Here is a 21731-nt window from a genome sequence, read left to right as displayed (position 1 = left end):
CTATTTTGAAGTTTACATGAAAAATATGTAGTTCATCGATAAATTATATAAAAAAACCCTGCCTACTGTGGTTCATTCTGCGTTTCACAGAAAAAAAATTTAGGATAAAAAGAAAGAAAAAAATTGTTCCATATAGTTCTACCCCTCCCCACCCTTAAAGGGAGGCTATTTCCCTGATACCCAGATCTCTTTCGAGCAAATTTTACTCATATCAGTCACAACCGTGGTTATACTAAAACGAAAATGGCGTCGATCATTTCCATGTTCGTGCTCGTTGCTTTTCAGCTATCCATTCAAGCTGCGAAATCAGAACCACAGATACAAGATGAAGCTTGGGGTTATGTGGAAGTAAGACCAAATGCTCACATGTTCTGGTGGTTTTATGGAGCTCAGGTGAAAGATCCAGCAGAGAGAGTTCAAAAACCTCTGTTGATGTGGTTGCAGGGAGGTCCCGGGGCTTCCTCCACAGGTTATGGCAATTTCGCAGAGATCGGTCCCCTGGATATCGATCTCAAGCCGCGCAATACAACGTGGATAAAGGAAGCTAACATCGTATTTGTGGATAATCCGGTTGGTTGTGGATATAGTTATGTTACAGATCCATCGGCCCTCACCACGAACATCTCAGGTACATAGGGATCTTCGTTGCGAAGTTGTTGGACACCTAGATCAGTTTTGAGTTTTTCGGTTTTGAGCTCCTCCCCTCAGCCCCCTCCTCTCTCTTAGCCCACTCCTCCCCCTCAGCCCCCTCCTATTCCATTTCCCCCTCCCCCCCTTGGCCCCCTCCTCCCACTCAGCCCCCTCCTATTCCATTTCCCCCTCCTCCCCCTTGGCCCCCTCCTCCCACTCAGCCCCCTCCTAGTCCATTTCCCCCTCCTCCATCTTAGCCCCCTCCTCCATAATGTGCAATACTGTTATTTTAAAGGACTAAATCCTTATCATTTGTCTTTTTAGAAATTACAGCTGACTTGATAACCTTCTTCAAAGCTTTTCTGCTCAAGTTCCCAATTTTCCAGAAGTTACCTTTTTTCATTGCTGGTGAGTCGTATGGTGGTAAAATGGCTGCTGCTTTGGCTAAGGCCTTACATGTCTTGATTAAAGAAAAGAAGATTCAGTGTAATCTTATTGGGCTTGCCCTAGGAGACTCCTTGATATCTTTTGAAGACATAACACTCTCTTATGGACCATATCTATTTTCTTTTTCGCTGCTTGATGGGAAAGACTACAATGATGTCCAAGAATTGGCCAATGAAGTTTTCAATGCTGCCAGTAAAGGAGATTTCAAGACAGCTATGGATTTAACGGACAAAGGAAGCAACCTCATTGCTAATGTAACTGACAATGTTGATGTTTATTATGTGTTGCGTCATAATGTATTAGATTCTGTCAACACACATTCCCTTATCCACAAGAATACTTCCAGGCTGTCACATGATCAAATGTTTGCACAGTACATAATAAGGGCCCACAGTGATCCTCTTTCTGAGCTCATGAATGGGCCAATCAGAAAGAAGCTTGGTATTATACCAGAAAATGTTACATGGGGTGGTCAGTCAAATTTGGTGGCAAACTGTCAACGAAATGACATCCCATCATCAGTATTATCAGATGTGGGTGAACTTGTCAGGGGAGGGGTGAAAGTGATTGTGTATGAAGGTCAGCTTGATATGATATGTGGGACACTTGGCGCAGAGTTGTGGATTTCGAAAATCAAGTGGGATGGCTTGTCAGAATTTTTGAAGGCATCTAGGAAACCATTGTATGCACAATCAAAATTGGAAAAGAGAGAAACTGGAGCTTTCTTGAAGAGCTATAAAAACTTTGGGCTTTATTACATTCTCAATGCTGGTCATATGGTTCCAATAGATGCCCCTGAAATGGCTTTGGAAATGATAAAAACTGTCCTGAACTAAAGGTTATCTACCAAATGGCAAGAGTGTGTCCTGTATTGTGGCACAAATGACATTATAGTCTCTTGGAGACTTTGATCTTAAATAGTCATAAAACTTGATTTCGATGTTTTAATACTTTATAATAATAATTATTTTATTTTAATCATTATTGTAACACTGCAAGGCAGTATTATTTTTTTTCCCTCTCTACATAAAGATCATGTCTCATATTTCTTTTTGTTTTGGCTCAGATTAAGGGAAGCCTTTTGAAACGTAGCTTGTTACAACAAAAGTCGGTGAAAATCCCCTATCCTGGGTGTTTCGCATAGTCTCCTACGATGGACCTCTGTTTTTTTCAAGACTCAGCCATTTTGTCACCTTTTACTCATAGGATTGTTTTTATTACTTCACTTTACAGAGAGAAGTTTATAAGACTTATAGAGTGACTCTAAAAAGTAAATTGCGAACAGTGACGATTACGAGGTAACTTGTTAATGGACACAATTTTAGCGTGCAATAAAATTTATTGTGTGGCGTCCGAATTCCACCTGCAAGATCATGTTTCAAGACATGGACGAGTTTTCTATGAAAAGAATATTGTAGGAAATGTTATTAATATAGTGTGACGTAGTTGTAGAGGCTACGTCATTCTTTTAAGGACAAAGAAGTAACCTGAGCGGTTTTGTAGTTGATGGTAGGTCACTCAAGAACAACGATAGAAGATATAGAAACCTCTCCTTGGAGGAAAAAGTCATGAAGTGTGATTTCAGAATCCAAGAATATACGTTTTCGGATAAAATCATTTGACAATGAAGTCTGTTCTAATTAATACGCACTAATGTTGAGTGAATTATTCATTAATCGAACAAAGCGTGGCATTTTAATTTTTATACTTTCACGACTTTAGGAGAAATGTCCATGAGTAACTTTTGGCAGTAGAAGAAAATCGTAATTTCATCATTTTGTACGAAAAATTTAAACAATGCGCTCTTGTTATTTGGCATTATAAAAAAGCATTCCCGGCAGCAAAATTTTACAATTAATCAACAGACATAATGTGACTGACACGAACAGCGCTTGGTAACATAATTATTCTCACCAAGTCATTCTGTCACCATGGCATCTAACGGAGTACGTAAATAGTGTTAATAATTTAGCATTTTTGGGCCATTTCAAGTTTAACACCTGCTACCGCGAGAGGCGAAGTTGTTTTTGAGATCGATTCGAAAACTTTCAGCCCCAATAACTTAAAATAATGTTCCTGTTACTTTACCTTGTAGCAGTTTTATCTAATTGTGAGGTAAGAGGTATTTTATTTTTCTTATGATTAAATATTCTGGTTGATCTTTAAGGACCGCAATGGCGAAATTGTTTTCTTAAACAACCCTCCAATATGCTACGCAGAAGATGCGCTCGTATCAGCATTGCAATATTTTCTTGGCAATTCGCTTTGAGGACACTGATAACGTGTAAAAAATTATTTTAATGATTTACTTTTTATACAATGTCTTTATCATGGACGAGGTTAGTTAAAAATTTTCGGTTAAGTTAGTACTTGCAAATATTAGGTTGACATGTTCTAAGCTCTCACCGCCTTAAAAAATTAACGCTTAACTGTTTACCACAGTTATCTCGAAACTGTTGAAGGATATCATTTCTGGGTTTGCTTGCAGTTCGTATGAGTATATCGTTTAAAGGAAAAAAAGGAGAAATTAAAGGAAACTTTCTTAATTAAGTTCAAACTTAATATGAAACTCTGAACGAGTTCCTGAAAACGGTTTTCAGATTAATCTAACCCGACAGATGCACGTAAACTTGAGATACAATGTGTTTTTTTTGCGATATATTTGAGGTCAGATTTAAAAACTGACGATAGAAAATCGCCTTATTGCAAAACATCGGCGTCAAATTGGGTCAAACTTACCAGCAAGATTGGATCACAAGTTTTTGCTGAGAAAATAGCTTTGTTGACGAAAAGGACGACGTATTTTCCTTCGTTAGTAATCAATTTTTCGCAGTTGGTTGTGAATCTTAAATGTTTATCGTATATTTTGTTGATATGTAGCAAAACAAACCGTTCTGTGGAGGCGCTTGGTAAAAGAAGTTGTAGCAGAAATTAGAATGCTTTTTAATGCCCTTTTTTACAGTGACACACTTCTCCTCCGGTTTTCGTATTTCGATTCCTTCGTTATTCATCTGTTTCCGGCGAAATACGCCGGGTAAACGGAGAAGGCTCATTCGCTTTATTTGTTGATTGAGAACTGAATGCACAGCAACTTCTTCGAGTTAGTTTTAAGAGGCGTCATCCAATAAAATGGCAAAAACAACTTTATTCAAACACTAAAATTAAGTCCTTCTGGACAGAAGGCGATTATATAATTTAGTAGGCAAAAGCGTGTTTTACACCAAAAGTCCTCAAGGGAGACTGCAGCTTTTGTAATTATTGCGGAAAAGGGACTTTGAAAGCAGGAAGTTTATTTAAAAACTGTTACGGAAGGCAACTTTACATCGTTTTGTCTTCATCTGGAGCCAAAAGTATTTCGTGTTTGTAACCTTTTGTCAGAGAAATTCGGTTCTGGAAACCATTATCCTTCATAAAATATGCATACGACTCTAGAAATGTTCGGCAACTTTTACATATTAGCTGCACGCTCAACTTCTGTCGAAAGTATATCGCAGTCGTCAGACTTTGTCGTAGGATTAACAAATCTCTTCAGTTCAGTTGCATTTGTGTTGCCCCTCGAAAGTTCCCAGAGAGCGCATAAAGAGAACAAATAATTCTTGAGACCTCAACGAAATCAATACCACTTAATAATTCATGAAAGTCTTAAACTGTCAGGTTTAGTATTGAGCTCTTTGGAAATCGATATACAATGATTATCCAAGCAAGGAACTTAAAAAAATAAGTTGCTTTGATAAAATTTTTAGGCGAAAAAAAAAGCATTTTGTTCTAAAATAACAGGAGTCATAAGCAGAACACGAACATATTTCGCCAAGTTGCGTAATAATTTTGAATTTTTTTTCGAAGGATTCTGAATCCCACCAGATTCCTCCAAGCTATTTTAATTTGTGCAGGTGAACAATTAAACTTTGTGCCTATCTAAGAAGCCTTTTTCAAAAAGGTGCTGTTATTTATTCATTTGTTAACTTATGATTCATTCTCTAATTGCAACTTAGACGCCCAGAACCGTGAAATGAAACCAAATTTACTTCAAGGCCGCAGTTATGCCCTTTAATTTGACGTCAAGAAAGTCCTAGCAAATTTTTTTGCGATTCGGCAGGCCAAAACAAAATTTTTTAGGGTATTGTGCACCTGCTTCAAGATGAATTTCATTCCAAAGAATTCCGCACAAAATTTCGACCTCAAATAAAATTTTGCTAACATCACATGTGGAATGCTATGATATATCTATGGAGATATTGAGGCATAGAAACATTTCATCAGGAATAGAAATTCGATTCCGAATTGAGCTCGTTTCTCCTTACCTATTAACGTATCAACTTCATTTAAAATCGCCTCATTATGTCGCTCTTCCGTTTACAGGCCTCAGAATTTAAGTTCAGCCTCTCCAGGTCTACAGATTGGCAATATGTTGGCCGTCGTGTAAAGTACACACTTGAAATGACCATTCCAGAGACCACTCAATTGAAGACAAAAATCAAGTGTCCTTTCAACACCTCCGCCATTCTGCGACTAACAAAAACAGAAGTAACTGAGGTTAGCTCTCAGCTGACCGTCCCAAACACGTCCCCAAACCTCACTTCATCTGCAAATGATGGTCTTCACGATATTGCATTTTTTGAATTTGGCGAAGTCACTCGAGCAACTTATGAGAACGAAACCAAGATTAAGATTGAGTTTGAGATTCAGGTGATGGATCACCAGGAGATCGTGAACGGTGGCTTGCAGTGGGTTAGTGTTGGAACCGAGTACAAAAATCAATCTGTTTGGGCTGCCATGCTAGCAGTAAAGACTGTCAAACCAGCCTGCAAGAGACCTGATCTGAAAGTGACCTTATGGAGTGTTTCAAACTACCATACCGTTCGCTCTGGGTATGCATGTATTTTCTCTCGTAATTATTTTAAAGCAAATTACTCATTACAAGTTGAGGACTTTATTTTATTCGGAGAAAGGCATCAACGTGCCGACGCTAGGTTGGAAAATCCAATATTTACAGCAAAACGGCTTAGGTGCTTTACTGAAATGTTGTAAAAGCTAATGTAGGCAAACAGATCGGAGACCAAAAGACGAGAACTTGAATTAATGAGGCAATAGAGGCAAGATTGAGGAGTTTAAAATAGGAACGGGATGTTGGGGAACTGGAGGCAAACAATTTCATGCGACTTAAACTTAAAGCAATGTGGGCAACATTTTGAAGTAAATAAGATGAACATCTCGTTCAGTACACAATCCGGTAATTATCTCACCAAACCAAGAAATCGTCGAAAGATTCTTGAGGTAAAGATTACAAATTGCACCTAACATCGCTGTTTGATTTGTATCCATAATCAGTGACTACTTTGTGGAATGTTTCAATTACAGGCCAGAAAAACATTGATGAGTGCTTAGCAAGAGATTACAAACTCCTGATTCTCAGTTATTTCAAATTCGTAGCCCTTCAACTTTCTGCTCAATAATTTCCATTCCGCACTAAATCTCAACTTTAACTGTCGTGATCTCAGTCGATGAGCTTTCTAAAATTGCCGCATGTATATTTAAATTTACCTAATCCCACTTTAATGCTCTGTATGATCTCCCCCCCCCCCTTCGCAGTCAATTTTCTATATTTTTCCTTCTTTATCGTCTGTTGGCTACTGTTGATTCCCCCTCCCTTCCCCCTGAAAAATCATATGATCCCCCTCAAAATTGCTTCCACCCCTTCCCCCCTCTCCCCAGGCGATGAAAAATGACTGGTCCTTTACAGTACCTTGATTGACATGCTGTCCTTTTATTTTTTGTTAGAGACAAAATCAATCTCCGTGTGGATGTGGAGCACTCAGACGATACTACAGACCTGGTGGAGAATGGCAAATTACAACTACCCTTACCGCCTTTCCTTACCTACAATGATTTTACCAAATTCTCCAACTCTGTCAGTGTTGTTGCGCAATCTGATTCGCAGATGGTCTCATTCAAGGTAAGAAACTCATTTTTATCCATAAAAACATTTTAGCCCAAAATTTGGTTTTTGAAATACGACCACACAATTGTTAATCGGTGCCAACCTTGTTTTGTATTGTTTTCAGTTTGAGAAACTTGAATTTTACCAAAAAGTGTCACTGAGCATAAAATTAAACCTGGATCCCGTCAAAACAAGAGCTGACGGGAAAATCCACGACTGTACAGTGTACGTGAATCTTAAATACAATGGGTCAGCGGACACCTGTAGCTCGGCCTCAGGCTCCCGGGAGTTTTCTCACCAAGGGCCATCCTCAGCTTCATTCAAGTATTATGTGCAAAGTACGTATCAAGGTTACCAGCGCATCAACCAATGATTGTATTCAGTGGAAGATGATGTCGTTTGTGTCATCATTTATCAAACACATTGATGGCGAGATTTCTACCGCGTTATATTTAATGAGGGTGAAACCCAAATCGACAACCACGTGAAGAAATTGAGGACGAATTTATTCCTGTTTAGAACCGTTCACTGTTAAGCAACTCACTTTTACGTACTATCTAATCGCGAAATTGATAACGAGTGGCGTAGCCAATCCGATTGCAGCAATCGTGTAGAGCGCTGTTAGATTTATACCGAACATGTATATTTTCCACTTGGATGGCACAATGGCGGCTTATTTCGATTATTTACTTTTCGTCATAGTCACGCGCCACCATTGGTTAGTATTTTTGTCTAACTTTTAACCCTTTGCATCCCAATATCAGTATTCAGATTCTCCAAACTCTCCTCAATACATGTCCTTTGGCACTGACAAGGAGAATTCGTTTAACAATCAAAGCTTCATAGCTTGTTGATCAATTCCTTTATTTTCATGATCCTAATGAATGATTCAGTAGTAAAACTGTAAGGAGAAATTAGATGCTAGTCAGTCTCATGGCTTAAAGGGTTAAACCAAACTTCTTTTTATATTTTAGAAGCCAAATGTGACAAAGCTCTTGGTTTGCAAGATAAGAGTATCACAGACTCTAAGATTACAGGTTCGTCCTATTCTTCTGGCGGTGAGCCTCACGAGGCCAGGTTGGGTGGCAGTAAGGCGTGGATACCTAGTGGACAGTTGGCGTAAGTTGTAATAAAACAGCTTTCATCTTTGGGCGTGTATGGGTCATAAAATAACCGTATATACTCAGGCATTATATATACTGGGGGGGAGGGGGGGGCATGAAAACCTGAAAACCTTTTTTCGGCGTTTTTTTCTCGGGGTGGTATATGAGGTAGATTTAATAAAAGGAGTTCATTAAGGCAAATTGGGAAATTGCGATCTTAAAAAGACGCATTTAAACTTAAAATTTTCAAGATACGCAAATTTTCTGCTTGCATTTTGACTCCTTTCAAGCTCATAACAATACGTGACGTAGAGTTACATTAGGTGATAACGTAACCCAGTTTTTCTGATTTTCTTTTTCATCATTACCTTAGGAAGGAAAAATCACAGTTTCTTCAAGTCGATTTCACAAAAGTAGCCAAGGTCTGCCGACTCACCACGCAAGGTTTCAATGGCAGTTTCGTCACCAGACTTTCCCTTTTCTACAGCGATGATGGAGTCATTTGGAAACCATATAAAGAAGGAAGTAAGATCAAGGTAACGCAATCATGTAAGATCCGAATTAGTCACGCCTCTCGATAAAAACGCGACGAAGACTATTTTGGCCGAAAAGGACGAGGTAAAGAGTAAATATAAAGTATTTCAGCTGTTAATGTTTTCCTGCTACATATAACTTAGAGGCGTTTCATATGCCTGACGATGGTTTTTTTAAAATTTGTTTTCTTTTTCTGTTTGCTTTTCAAGGAATTTGCGGCAAACACCAATGACGACTACACTCAGATTATTGTGCTTCAGATTTGTATCCAGGCTCGGTTTATCCGTATCAATCCTGTGGGGTGGTACAGCAGTATTGCTCTCAGGGTGGAGTTCTTCGGGTGCACGATTGGTCCTGCACCCTCCTCGGGTACGTCTCGATACGTTAGTACTTTTTGATATCTGAAACTGCAAGTCAGGAGAATGACAGGTCTAACGCTTGATATGTCAGCTCTTCAAGAATCGACTGACTGACTGACTGACTACCTGACTGGCTTGCTGCCTGGCTGGCTGACCGGCTGATTAACTGACTGACTGACTGATTTTCTGACTGGCTGGCTGACCGACTGACTAAGTGACTGACTGACAGACTGACCGACTCACTAACTACCCGACTCTCTACCTTACTGATAGACTTACTGAATACTATCTAAAATACTAAATGGCTGGCTGACTGATTGACCAACTTACTGACTATCGACTGACAGGCTGGCTAAAATCCGTAACATTCGTTTGTTTTGACTGACTGCCATGGTGATTTCTTGATTGACTCACGCGGTAATATCTTAACCAATGCGGCCCAGTAACTTAAGTGACACAAAAACTTTCAATGATTTTTTTTAGGTTCTTTGACATTCACAAGTCGCGGTTACTTGTTGGACAAGAGCTCTGACGTCATGTATGTTTGCAGCGTGCCAATGAAAGGGTAAGACCTTCTTAACAGTGAGTCACGCAACAAACAGACAAAGACATCCGTGACCAAGTAAAGTTTGATTGCTAAAGACATGTGGCAGTGAAGAATATGAAAAACCCTTGAAATTTATACAATTGTTTTATTTTAATTTTGCAGAAGTAAAAGTGCACCAAATTGCTTTCGTAGTGAAGACAAAGGCAATTCTTGGACAGGTAAAATCATTGAGTCTTTCAGAAGCTTAGCTATGGCCATTGAAAAGGGTTTGTGGGCCGGGGGAGGGGGAGGGGGGAGGGAAATTGGTAAGAATGGTAGGAAAAACAACATGATACAACCAAATAACAAAATTAAAAAGTGGAAAATGGCGTGCATACGACAAAATCATATTAAGCGAGAAGCAGAGAGAAACATTTTAACTCAAACAGCTTATGGGTCTAGTAGAAACAGGATAGAAAGGAATAGCTACCTCCTGTTGGACGATGTGGTGCCTCCACACTCTTTTCCAGATCCTTGCTCGTTCTAAATGATCAAGACCCGGTACGGACTAATGACTAGCATCAAGCGACAAGACGTTTTAAATATGCTTTTATTTGATACACAATATACAGGCTTGGATAATCGTCTTCTTACTCTGGTTGGACATGACAAGGACGAGAATATTCTCTTTGGAGTGAGCAAGAACGGAAAAGCCATTCTAAAAAGCACCACAGACCATTTGGCTCGGTTCGTCGCCGTTCCTGAAGATGAATGGGTGAAAGCAAAAACTAAATCAAACACAGTTTTAACTAAAATGCTCGAGAATTCCTTGGCTATTGCTGACGCAAACATGAACCCACAATCTCCACACACAGTCACTGCGGACAACTCCGGCACTGAGTGGGGAGGTAAGTCAAAATTATTTTAGGTCATGTCTCTCCACTGAAGAGCGCGTTGTGATAGAGTGTCGTGGAAGCCAAACTAAAGTCCTCACATTGTCCAATCAGAGCAAAAAGAGTTATGGTAATGAGCCAATGAGAGATAAGAATTAAAACAGTCACACTGCTTAAATCGCGGGAAAACGCCCGAATGACCAGATCTTGATGGGTTTTCCTCCAAAGATTATTGATGTGTGACGCTGGCCATAAGGATCGCAGCACGACATCGCATATAGCTGATGTTATTTTCTTGCTGCTGTGATCCTTGTTATTGGCCATATCGGAATAGCCGACAATTTCCGATAATCATCCGACTCGGAAACTTGTCATTAAAGCTCCACGGGCGTACCACTGGCCGGTGGGATTTAGGCGCAACCTTGTTATTGTCGGTGCTGTTGCTTCTGTAAGGGTGCCACAGATGATAAGTAATGGTGCTAACGAGAAGCTTCTTCCCTTTTACAGCTTCTGCTCAAGGCATTCATGTAAAAGAGAGCTCACAGTGGAAACTGAAAGCCATATGGATGTGTTCTGGTATGTAAGAGCTCGAAAACCTTCTTTTATTTTCAGTCATAGTTGTAAAGATCGGTAAGCAGCATCGATGTTGTTTGATTTCGATCGGTAATAGCTACAGTTGCTCCAACGATAGCCTGAGAGCAATCCCTTCGTTACTAGCGCTGTAGGACGCGCGTTTCTCCGCCTGCGGGAAGATTTGAGACGAGTCGGGGATAGGTTTGGCGGGGGTCTGGCACTATCAGTGCCAGACCCCTTGCGGACTTCTCGCAAAGTCAAAAAAGGCTTCACCGCGGACAAAAATATTTTAATTTTGGGTTGACCGGCTATTCGAGTTATTGTGGCCGTGGGTATTTGTCTATATTTATATGTTGTTCTTCCTTCTATGAAGGACTTCCTTGTTTTGAAAATATTTCAAATCAGTTTTTTTTTTATTTTTCATTTCAGAACTTGGTAATAAGTAAGCTGTTCATGCATCTCCCTTGGTGGGATAAAAACTATAACGAGGCTCAGTTGGTAATTTAAACGTAATTTTTGTCACAAAAGTGAGCCAGTTCGCGGCGAACTCTCTCATAAAAGCCACATTGCAACTATGTATCTACATTCGGTAACTTTTCATATTTTCAGCTTTACGTCTCCTGGACGTCATTGTAGTTAATACTAACTCGTGACAAAAAATCATGTCGATAACCTATCAATTACCTTTACTACAGGTATTCTGTTCTAAGATTTTTTCACCAGTTAGATATTTCACTCTTAGGAGTGACCAATTTGTAATTTCTCCTCACAATATTGATACGTGATCAAGCAAAAAGGTGCTGAGAATAAACGAAAACATCACCAGTAAATTAAGCACTAAATTCTCATAAACAATATCGTAGGAAACGTACAGAAGACAAAAAGGAGAATTTATATTGTAATCTTCTTAATGAAAGGTTTAGAAGATTGTAGGTTCTTTGATCAGCAACAGAAAAGCTGAAGTTTTCCTATTAGGAGGCAATTTTTGCGCAGCATGAGAGAAAATACATATACCTTTTTAAAGTTTATATTCCTTTACGCACTCAAATTTATAATTTTGGTTAAATATTATACGTGCAAAAATCGCGCGCGTTTGACTGGCTGAAAACGAGTGCATTTTTCATGTAACACTATTGCAAATAAGTAGCACGAGTGCAAATAAGTAACACTATTGCAAATAAGTAACACTATTGCAAATAAGTAACACTATTGCAAATAAGTAACACTATTGCAAATAAGTAACACAAATGCAAATTACAAATGGCGCGCGCGCTGCCAAAATTTCGTCCGTCTTGACTTTGTGTTATGGGTTTTTCAATCAAATTATTAATAAGTAGCAACATAATTTCTCGATCGTAAAATTTGTTGTAAATAAGCACTTATAAATTGTACTCTACGGGCTCGTTTAATTTTATTGTCTTTAAGAAATTTGCTCTTGTGTATTAACACCGAATTACACTCGAAATCATGTTGTCAGCTATACACATTTCATCACTTAGCCACCGACGAATTGTAGTTTTATAAATTGATAATTAAAACCGCTCTTTCACTTACTGTAACATAAGACTCTATGCTAGTTTTTTTCAGATCTTAACTCTAGATGGTGATTATATTATTATACTAAACTCGTTTCACTTATAATTAAGAACTTGTGTTCAAAAACTTCAACGATGGTCTTTCACCTTGAAGACTAGCCTGCGTACCAGGCCTTTCCGTTTACTTTTATCCAAGAGAAGGAAACTTGAGCCGCGCAGGGGCATGAGGCGAAAGTGGGCAAAACAGGCGACTGACACAGGAAGGGGTAGGGAAGAAAAAGAAAGGCTTGTTGCTGCTGAGCTCACAGATTTTACATCCTTCCGTTCTTCCGCGAACGGGAGGCAGTGGCATTACTTGTGAGGATGAAAGCTCGAACATAATCAGTCTTTTTAGTTAAAAGAAGAAGTACAGGCGAGGTTGAGCGATTATTGTGATGTATTTTTATCATTTAAATCACATATCTACATACTTTTTGTGTATGCGAGTGATTCTTCAAGTTTTAATACCATGTTTACGTTCTTTGTGTAACTTCCGTCATAAGAAATAAAGTGTTCCTTTTTTTACCTGCATACAAGTAAGCCTTACTCTAAGCCTTCCATTCTAATCATTTCTTTACTGCTCGAAAGAAGGCGAAACGTAAAGAAAACACGACAACAGGCTCTGAGTTTTAAACATAGAAATTACTCCGGTAAGTGCAAATAAAACTCTTTTTAAAACTCAGGTCTATTTTGCTTTATTATTGAATTTTAGGCAATTAAACTTCTCAAGCATATTTTTCCCCCCTTTAACTCGGATCAGTTTTGATTTATTCTCTGGAACAGATTTAACTACAGATATTATGTAGTTAATAATTAGTAGTTAATAATTCGTAGTTAATTATTCGTAGTTAATTATTCATGGTCAATTATTCGTAGTTAATTATTCGTGGTTAATTATTCGTAGTTAACTATTCGTGGTCAATTATTCGTTCTCAGTATCCTCAATGTCACTTAACATATCCAAACTTCCATCATCGAGGAAATCCAGTTCATCGGGAACGTCGTTGAGTTTTTCAAGGCTTTCTTTGATAGTTTCATCCAGTCCTGCAAGGTATCTGTCAAGATCGGTGCCGTCGCTATCCATTTCTTGTTTGATCTTTGCTACTTGTTCCTGCTCGTCGGTCTCGTGATTGACTGTAGGGAGCATTGCGTCATTGACTATGCAGTTTTCGCGCGCACGTCTTGCCACCATTTGCTCCTCTTCGAATTTTGCCGCCTCAACTTTCAGCCAATCCACGGCTTGTTCCTCTTCTTTTTTACTACAAAACAGAATGCAATCGTTTTCTTTGCCACGTGCGGCGTCTCTCTCTGCGCTGGTAAACACTCTATTGGCAAATCCGTGGTCAGCAGCAGCCTTACTGCTCGCGCTTGTTATGTTTGTTGCAGGAACGCGATCCATCTGCGCCATGTTAAATGCGTCTTTAAGATTTCTTGGCTGAAAGCTGAGTGATCTTGCATTTGCACGATCTCGTATCGTCTGAGGAGATACCGACATGTTGCCTCTGTCTGCCTGTAGACTATAAGGATGGTGATAGCCATAAGAATCAGTATTACAGGGTATCCCACTGGGGCTACCCGTTGTAATATATGCTAAGCGTCTTTTCGACGGTCTTGGCTGATAAACCCAATTTGGATGTTCATTTCGGTGTTTCTCTTTCAAGCGCGAAGCTTCGTCAAAATATGGTCGTTGTTGTTCCGTGGACAATTCATTCCATATCTCGCCGAGCTTGACGCTTATCTCCGCATTGTTTGCGCTCGGATATCGCTTCGCAATCGTCGATCTGTATAATCGCGCCCAGATCATAAACGCATTCATGGGCCTCTTGACTTTCGGCGAATTGTTCTGTTGCAACTGCGCTTGCAGGCTGTGGTACAAATGTGGCATGCGCAGAAAGGTTTGGCTCATCGGATCGACTGTGAATCCTTTGAAGCCGCCAGGACTGCTTTTTTGAGTTGATTCGGATGCTGATGATGAAATGTCCTCAGACTTTTGCACCGGAGACATTGGAGACGAAAATTCAGGTACTTTACATTTGTCATACGGCGTTGAATGGCTAGGTAAGCCATTTTGCATCTGCGTAGACTTCTTCGGAGTGTGGATTTCGTTTCGTGAGTTTCCCTCCTCTCGCGATCTAGCGATATGAATTGAAGAGGTTTCCTTAATTGAAGCGTTGCGTTTTTCCTTTGATGTCGTCAAGTTAAGCATTATGTCCACAAAACTTTGTAAACAATGACCAAAAAATCGTAACAAAGTGTTTGTTTCGCAACAATGGAGTGTACCAAAATGAAAACAATCGAGGGGTCTGTTGACTTTATGGAAACCGTTACTTATTCACCATGGAAACTGGATAAAATGGTGACGTGCATGGGCAACGAATGCCTTGCGCGCGGGGAACAATGCTTTCAAAAGGAAAGCAGTTTTGTTGCGCGCGCAAGCAGCATCAATGGTCAGGAAGACACTAGTAGTTTGCAAACGCCAGCGTTTTTCAGATGATTTTTTTTCTAAGATAAGCGTTTCTCAATTGCATTTTAAACTTTGCACTGCAACAAAAAAAATTTTAATTTCATTCGTGCATGATGCTTATAGAAAGAAAAAAATCATCATATTTATTACACCTTCTTAGCGAAATGTGTTTTTAAAGTAACGGTTCCTTAAAATGACATTAGCTTAGTCTGTATCTAAATATTAATGTGTTAATACAAAAGCAGCATCTTGCTGGAGCAAAAAATGAACCATTGAAAAAAACATTTGATGGTTGCCAGTCTATGGTATTTAGAGACATAAGACTTTTTTGACAGATCAGTTATCAGCATTTTCGACCTTATAACATGCACATACTGAGAAAAAAAAATGGAAAAAGTGGTTAAATGCGCATTTGATATTAATTAACAATAAATGATTCGTTTTTAGAGGAATATATCTTTTTCAGTCACTGTTCCGGTCAAATTGGTATCGGGAATTTTGTTTCTACGGAGAATGTAGTGCCGAAGAACCTTGGCAGTGAGGACGATAAAAAAACATAAAGAAAAAACAACTAAATCAATCCATACGTAATGTTAGGTTCGGGAATTAAATTCAGGAGGAGTTGTGGGAAGCGAAGGCTCTTACCGTACCACTGCACCATCCGGCTGTTAACTGAGCCGCAACCTCATATAAAATCAGGAAAATTAAAATTCAGTGTTAAGATATTATTGAATATAAACTCTGAATAGAAATGAGCTCGTGGTTACGTCTACTACATGTTATAATAGAATACTACTTTAGATAAAACTATTAAAAATGGGTGAAAAACGATTTTGGGCTACTGCATATCACGTTAAGTACATTTACTCTGTAAGTTCAGTGCGTGGGTGGAAGGGGGGGGGTCGCGTTCGACTAACGTTCCCCCCCTCCCCCTGCTCCACCACTGTATAACATTTACGGTGGATCTAAGTTCAAATGCTTTTCTTCTCGGTTACCCTCGAGCACAGTTCATTTTTTGATTTTCAATTTCATCTCAGTGCGTTTCAGAGAGTAGTAGTGGCCTCTGAAACCGTTCCATTCCACACCATCTGCATAAGACTTATGTGGACCCCCAAGGTACAATCCGTTCAGATTAGACGCATGACAGGCGACGTACCACCAGGCTCCCTTGTACATTTCGCTGCAGCTGCAACTGCAGTGATCATTGTCATGATCTTTCGTTGAAAACTGCGAATTGCTGAAATAATATAAAAACTCATCTTAGCGTGTTTCATATTTATTCAGGAAACTGTCTTCCGAAGAACATTATGCAACTTAGGAGGCAGTCATTATCCATCCCCTGGGTGGGAGGTGGAAGGGTTTTTTTTGGAGGGGGGGATCACATAGTTTCTAGAAGGAACTGAGGGGGGATCAGACGTCACCATCAGAGTATTAAGGGGGGGACCTTATAGAAGATTGACTTCCAATTAACTGCCAATGAGGGGTGGGGGGGGGGGCTCATATGAACATTGCAGAGCCTTATCGTGGAAATTAGGTAAATTTTATCGTGATACAACTACCCTCCCTCCCCCTTCCAGGGGATAAAGAGTGACGGGTCACTTAGTGGGATTGTAGAAACCATACAAAAAAAAATTCAGATAGACAAGTAGACAGGCAAGAAAAATGTACAAACCGACAAAGGTATATCTAGAGGGAGATACTAACAGACAGACAGACAGACAGAGCACCCAATAGACACCCAAACGAACAGAAGAGGAAGATGAAGACGATCATTCTTACTTGTGCCACAGCAGGGAGTCTCCCACTGTGCCACTGTATCCTCCAATCAAAAGCCTGTACTTGTCTGCTTCGTCTGCCACCTTAAAAGTGGTGTACTCTGCAAATCTTATGTTTCCTTCAAAATCTTCCAAGTCAACTCTCAACATGGCGTTACCGACGGCTGTTAAACGGTGAAGATTGTCGTTTCCAAGCCAGAACTCGCCGTTCAGATTTCCAAAGCCGTTTTGGTAGGATTTCCATTCAAGATAAAAATCAACAGAGCCGTCCAAACGTCTCTGAAAAACAGTCCAGCCTCCACCGTCCGTGGTCATGTCGCACAACACTTGGAATGGTTTGCCGCCATCTGGATTGATGATGTACACGCCACTGGATCGAAAACCATCTCGGAAAAGCTGGCTGCAGCTTTTTGGGTCTATAGAAAACAAGAGAGAGAAATGATTGGAACTTATTCTCAGTAGCAAAATTAGCTCCATCCGACCTCTTTCTCATACCATTTTAAATAATTATATGAATTTTCAAACTTACTACAGGGTTTTCCTGTGTAGTTACGGTCACATTTGCACTGTACGCTGCCATCTTGATAGTTGGGAATGCAGACTCCTTTGAGACCACATTGGAAACTGTCCTCCTCACAAGAACTCTGTGGAAAATCTTTTGGGTCAATGTCATTATCAAAGCAAACGAGCACCTGCTACCCACCCCTTAACTCAACATTAAGCCTGAATTGTTATCAGTTGACTGTTGTTAGTTTAGGGAAGGAGTAGGTGCGTCATTTTCTCAGATACTGACATTGATCCAACTTTTCATTGATTCAATTTACTGAAATCTGTAAGTTGTTGCAATTCTGGCCATAATACTGCCATTACTATGACCTGGATCACCCACGCAAATTACCAAATGAGATCATAGGAAATAAAAAGGACTTTAACGAAATTCAGTTGTGCCAATCATTGCTTCGGGCCAATTAAGCACGCTTAGATGACCGAGAATTTAGTTTTTCGGAGACGCCGAATCATCGTTACCTTCCGACTGGATGAACGTTTCACCGATAAAAAAGTGAGGGAGCACCTACAAATTTCCCCTCTGTTAATCAAGTCTCTCAGTAATAAAGCAAAAACTGTTACTTAAATTGCAACCCTGCAAAACGACATGGCAAACGCCCGGGCCATTTAGAGAGCTAGTGAAGAGTGAGATGGAGTGACAACTTTGAACGCGAAGAGATTGGGGAAAGACTCTACGTTTGAACTTGAAAGTTCGGTGAACTGTTTTACCTTTGTAAACATTAATTTTCAATGAAGCGTCACCAGCAACTGAGGCTGTGTTTGTGTTTTGCACAAGTTTTGGGTTAACTCGATATTTTTCATATTTGCCAAGTAATTTCGATTCTGTTAATGAAGCATCTCGGTCTATGGGCAATTTTTGAGCTGACTTTTCACTGTTCTTCAATTACCAATCTCACATGATTATAAGTTTTACATTAGTTTTTAAGATCAAGCTGTATCACTTCGGCCCTCCATTAGGAGTTTCAATTCCCACTAAAATGCTTATGTGAGATTCCTAAATGTCAACTATCGTGCCATCGGCAGATTTCTCCACAAACACACAGATGTTGACACGTCTAGCCGGTTTGCAAAATGCTTAAATATAACCTAAACTGAGGAATTTACGAAAATGATTAGATCAGTCCACCTGTACACCGCCGTAACGAAAATCTTTATCCTCAGTGAAGTTGGCAACGCCAACAAATCGATCAGAATCGCTCAACTGACATTTGAACATCTTAGAGTTGCTTTTTGTAGTTCCAAAGTTGTAGGATAGACATCGCTCTTCACCCACACACTCAAACTGACAGATCTTCTCCGAATCCACTTCTACTTCCCTGATCGGACTTCCGTTCAGCTTTCGTCCTGATATCGTTTTAGCGAAGCTAACAGCTTTAAGATCTGGCATTGAAATACGGCTTACACCATAAACAACTGTGCACACAAGACTAAGTACCAATAAATGCATGTTCACTTCGAAAGAAGATGAACGGAGAAGTGAGATGGAACTATTCAAATTAAGTTAACAGGTGAGACAAGACAATTGAATTCTGAGCCCTCCTACGGAAATGTTAATTTTGTTTTGTAGTCACCTGCTGATTCACGCCTGTTAATAAATTATTGCCTCATCCCTCTCTTATACCGTTTTTCGTTGGTTACACTTGTTTCGTCTTTGTAGGCGTGCTGTTTTTGGCAAAACTCTTGAAAACTATACATCACCGTAAAGCTTAAAAGATCTAGAATACAAAAAAAAATCATTATCTTAACACATTTCATTAAATCATAACTGAAAGCAAGCCCTTAAACGCACGTTCACGACACTTGATAAATTGAATTATTTGCCTTCGTTTTCGCACGAACCAAATTAACTGCCACAGCCACTCAGTCGTTGACGGACTGAAAAAAAGTTATAGGCTTAATTTTCAGTATTTCCATTGGTTCTCGTGAACCAAAGCATTTACTTTCAATGTAATTCGGTGTTAACCCTTTAACTCCCAAGATCTCATTGGTAATTCTCCCTACTGTCTGCCATAAAATACTTATGATTTCAATTTGGAGAATTTGGTATTGGATCAGCCCGTAGTTCCCTAATTGAGTTTCCTTCTTTATTCTCCTCACTTGTCTGCTTGATTCTGTGTTGATATTGTAAGGAGAAATTCTGTCTTGGTCACTCATGGGAGTTAAAGGGTTAACAACTGAACTAGCCCTTCGTCGCAACGATTGACGAAGGGCTAACGCTCGAAACGTCAGCCTTTTAACTTTTTACGGTAGCTAATTTAACGTTTTCAATTCAGTTTTTAACACTAAATTAACTCTTCCACCTACGCAGCACCACAGTTCCTTTAGAAACTTACCCCCTTTATTCATTAACTTTCAATGTTTGTTGATTCTTTCCCTAGCTACACTTTTAGAAAAATTTATGAATTAGGACTTATTTAACCTCCTCACCCCTCCTCTCCTCCCAGAGGAATAGTCAAGTTATGAAAGGAAAGAAAAGTTTGCATTGTAAGACTGTCAAAGAAGGCGTAAGTTGTTTGAATGTGATTGGTTGATTTAAACTACAACTTTGAAAGTGATTGGCTTAGTAAACTGTCCGATAACATGTGTCTTTTCTTCAAGAGCAAGTTCTTCAAGCAAGCAAGTCAGCAAGTTGCTGATTATTCAAATCATTTAGATTCAATTATCCAGATTAAGGTGGGGGGGGGGGGGTGATTAAAGATCTCAAGAACCAGTGTGTTTCACAATTTGTTCTTATTTAGGCTAAACGCTCTGGGAGGATTACTTGAATCGCTAAGTGTATTAGAAATTGTAAGAAACCGCTAAGCTCCGTGATTATGGTATTTTCCACCAATTTGCACAGTTGTCCCCAAACAAAGCATTTTCTATCATCGTCATCCCATCCTTTTTGCCGTGTTACAAAATGTATTAAGGAGTTGATCGTGCGGAGTGGATGTTTCGCTATTCCACCTCGCCACAGTCGTTGGTGAGTCAGGCCGGCCCCTCATCGCCATAAAACACAAGTTGAGTCGTTTTATTGATTTTATGGGGGTTATGGGGCTTAACAACAACTGGCTTTTTATTACAGTCTCTAAACAACAACGAAAAAAAGATTCAGCTACGACCTCATCAGTCTATCCGGTGATTAATGGTTTCTGTATATCATTCGCGGCCCTTTGAGTTTGGGCCAGATTCCAAATACAGCCGTGCAAAGAGAAACCTCTAGTTTAAGCTTTAGTCACTCGAATCACATAGTTTGCGTAGGTACCTTACTGCGTTCATAAATGACCCGCATAAAAGCAGTCGCAGCATCAAACAATTGTCGCGTTACGCCAGATGATTTTGTCTACATGCGTAGTTTCACAGGTCAGTCACACAAAGAAGATTTCTCCGTGTGGCGAAGCAAACTTACACTTCTCGATTTTTTCATAGGCCCTGAATTTCTTCTAGATGGGTAGCTTCTAAAATAGTTGAAAAATTGCTACCTTGTTGAGTCGAAATTGCCCCGATCTAGCGGTTGTTAGTTGTTTTGATGCGCCATAAATTATTCACTTCATTAACTTTTCTAGTCTCCTAGCTCAGGTGGTTGTGCTGAGGTGTGTCTCTTCTGGTTGAAGAGTCAAAACATTATGATTAACTCTTTAACTCTCAAGATCTGGTTAGCAATTCTCCTTACTGTCTGCCAGACAGTTCTTGTGATGTTAGTTTGGAGAATTTAGTATTGGATCAACTTATAATTCCCTGACTGATATTTTTCTCTATTCTCATCACCTGCCTGCTTGATATTGTATTGATATTGTAAGGAGAAATTCTGTCTTGGTCACTTGTGGGAGTTTAAGGGTTAAACAAATTACGGATGCGTTTACAGGTCTCAAGAACCAGTGTGTTTTACTATTGTTTATATTTACGGGAGGATTGCCTTAATCGAGACTGAAAATAATGAAATTAAAAAACAAAAAACAAAAAAGACCCTAAGGGTTGTGGTTAACAATCTGCTACGATTTTCTGGGTTATGAAATCCTAAGCCATTGGTCTCCCCTTGAAGGCATATATTTTGTGATCATCCGTCTGAGAAAAACAACCAGCATTTCATCAATCTGTCATGATCATGATACCATCGACTTTCGATTACTAAGTTTCTTCATACAATAATTATGAGATCGATTTCTCCGAGTTTTGGACGGGTTTCAAATATGATGGTGCGAGAAATAACCTCAAGCTTTGATCTTCATAATCATATAGTTTCTGTGGGTCGCTAATTGTGTACAACTGTGCTCATTTATGACTCGCGTGTAAGTAGCCGTGGCAGTCAGACAAATTGTCGTGACATCACGCACCTTTGAAAAGCCTGGACCGTTATGTCACGCGAGTT

General features: G+C 39.6%; 4 protein-coding genes across 8 annotated transcripts in view; 2 read left to right on the top strand and 2 right to left on the bottom strand.

Moving 5' to 3' along the window:
• The first annotated feature begins 47 nt into the window (after positions 1-47).
• LOC113686368 (retinoid-inducible serine carboxypeptidase) lies at positions 48-2122 on the top strand. Of its 2 annotated transcripts, XM_027203985.2 has the most exons (3): positions 203-628; positions 955-1038; positions 1222-2122. In XM_027203985.2, the coding sequence occupies exons 1-3, from the start codon at positions 244-246 to the stop codon at positions 1911-1913; spliced, it is 1161 nt and encodes a 386-aa protein (XP_027059786.2). In that variant the 5' UTR covers positions 203-243; the 3' UTR covers positions 1914-2122. The 2 variants fall into 2 exon arrangements, with proteins under 2 accessions (XP_027059785.2, XP_027059786.2); XM_027203984.2 differs by having other exon boundaries at positions 48-628; positions 955-2122.
• Positions 2123-2305: 183 nt separating this feature from the next.
• LOC113686367 (uncharacterized) lies at positions 2306-13096 on the top strand. Of its 3 annotated transcripts, none has more exons than XM_089197392.1 (12): positions 2306-2375; positions 5437-5945; positions 6856-7030; positions 7140-7353; positions 7990-8134; positions 8492-8654; positions 8862-9021; positions 9495-9576; positions 9721-9776; positions 10170-10445; positions 10938-11006; positions 11433-13096. In XM_089197392.1, exons 2-12 carry the CDS (start codon positions 5515-5517, stop codon positions 11447-11449), a joined length of 1788 nt encoding a protein of 595 aa, XP_089053518.1. In that variant the 5' UTR covers positions 2306-2375; positions 5437-5514; the 3' UTR covers positions 11450-13096. The 3 variants fall into 3 exon arrangements, with proteins under 3 accessions (XP_089053518.1, XP_027059783.2, XP_089053517.1); XM_027203982.2 differs by lacking the exon at positions 2306-2375 and adding an exon at positions 3038-3192; XM_089197391.1 differs by lacking the exons at positions 2306-2375; positions 11433-13096 and adding an exon at positions 3038-3192 and having other exon boundaries at positions 10938-11014.
• On the bottom strand, positions 13009-14919 carry LOC113686369 (uncharacterized). Its single transcript, XM_027203986.2, has one exon. The coding sequence runs from the start codon at positions 14781-14783 to the stop codon at positions 13500-13502; it is 1284 nt and encodes a 427-aa protein (XP_027059787.2). The 5' UTR covers positions 14784-14919; the 3' UTR covers positions 13009-13499.
• A 193-nt stretch (positions 14920-15112) lies between these two features.
• The window catches only part of LOC149051037 (ficolin-1-like), an 11856-nt gene continuing 5237 nt past the window's right edge, over positions 15113-21731 (bottom strand). Inside the window, exons 1-4 of one of the 2 annotated variants that reach the window (XM_089197393.1) lie at positions 18510-18941; positions 17346-17460; positions 16821-17232; positions 15113-16278 (exon numbers count right to left, since the gene is read on the bottom strand). In XM_089197393.1, coding sequence (XP_089053519.1) covers positions 16050-16278; positions 16821-17232; positions 17346-17460; positions 18510-18830 — 1077 coding nt within the window. In that variant the 5' untranslated portion in view covers positions 18831-18941 and the 3' untranslated portion in view covers positions 15113-16049. Of the gene's footprint in view, positions 16279-16820; positions 17233-17345; positions 17461-18509; positions 18942-21731 lie in introns of those variants that run through there. The other variant, XM_089197394.1, reaches the window with a different exon arrangement.

Source organism: Pocillopora damicornis, chromosome 2, assembly GCF_964200805.1.
Source record: "Pocillopora damicornis chromosome 2, jaPocDami1.2, whole genome shotgun sequence".
In the NCBI taxonomy this organism is placed as follows: Eukaryota; Metazoa; Cnidaria; class Anthozoa; order Scleractinia; family Pocilloporidae; genus Pocillopora; species Pocillopora damicornis.
Note: the sequence above shows the minus strand (reverse complement) of the source record. Positions and strands in the feature narration are given on the sequence as shown.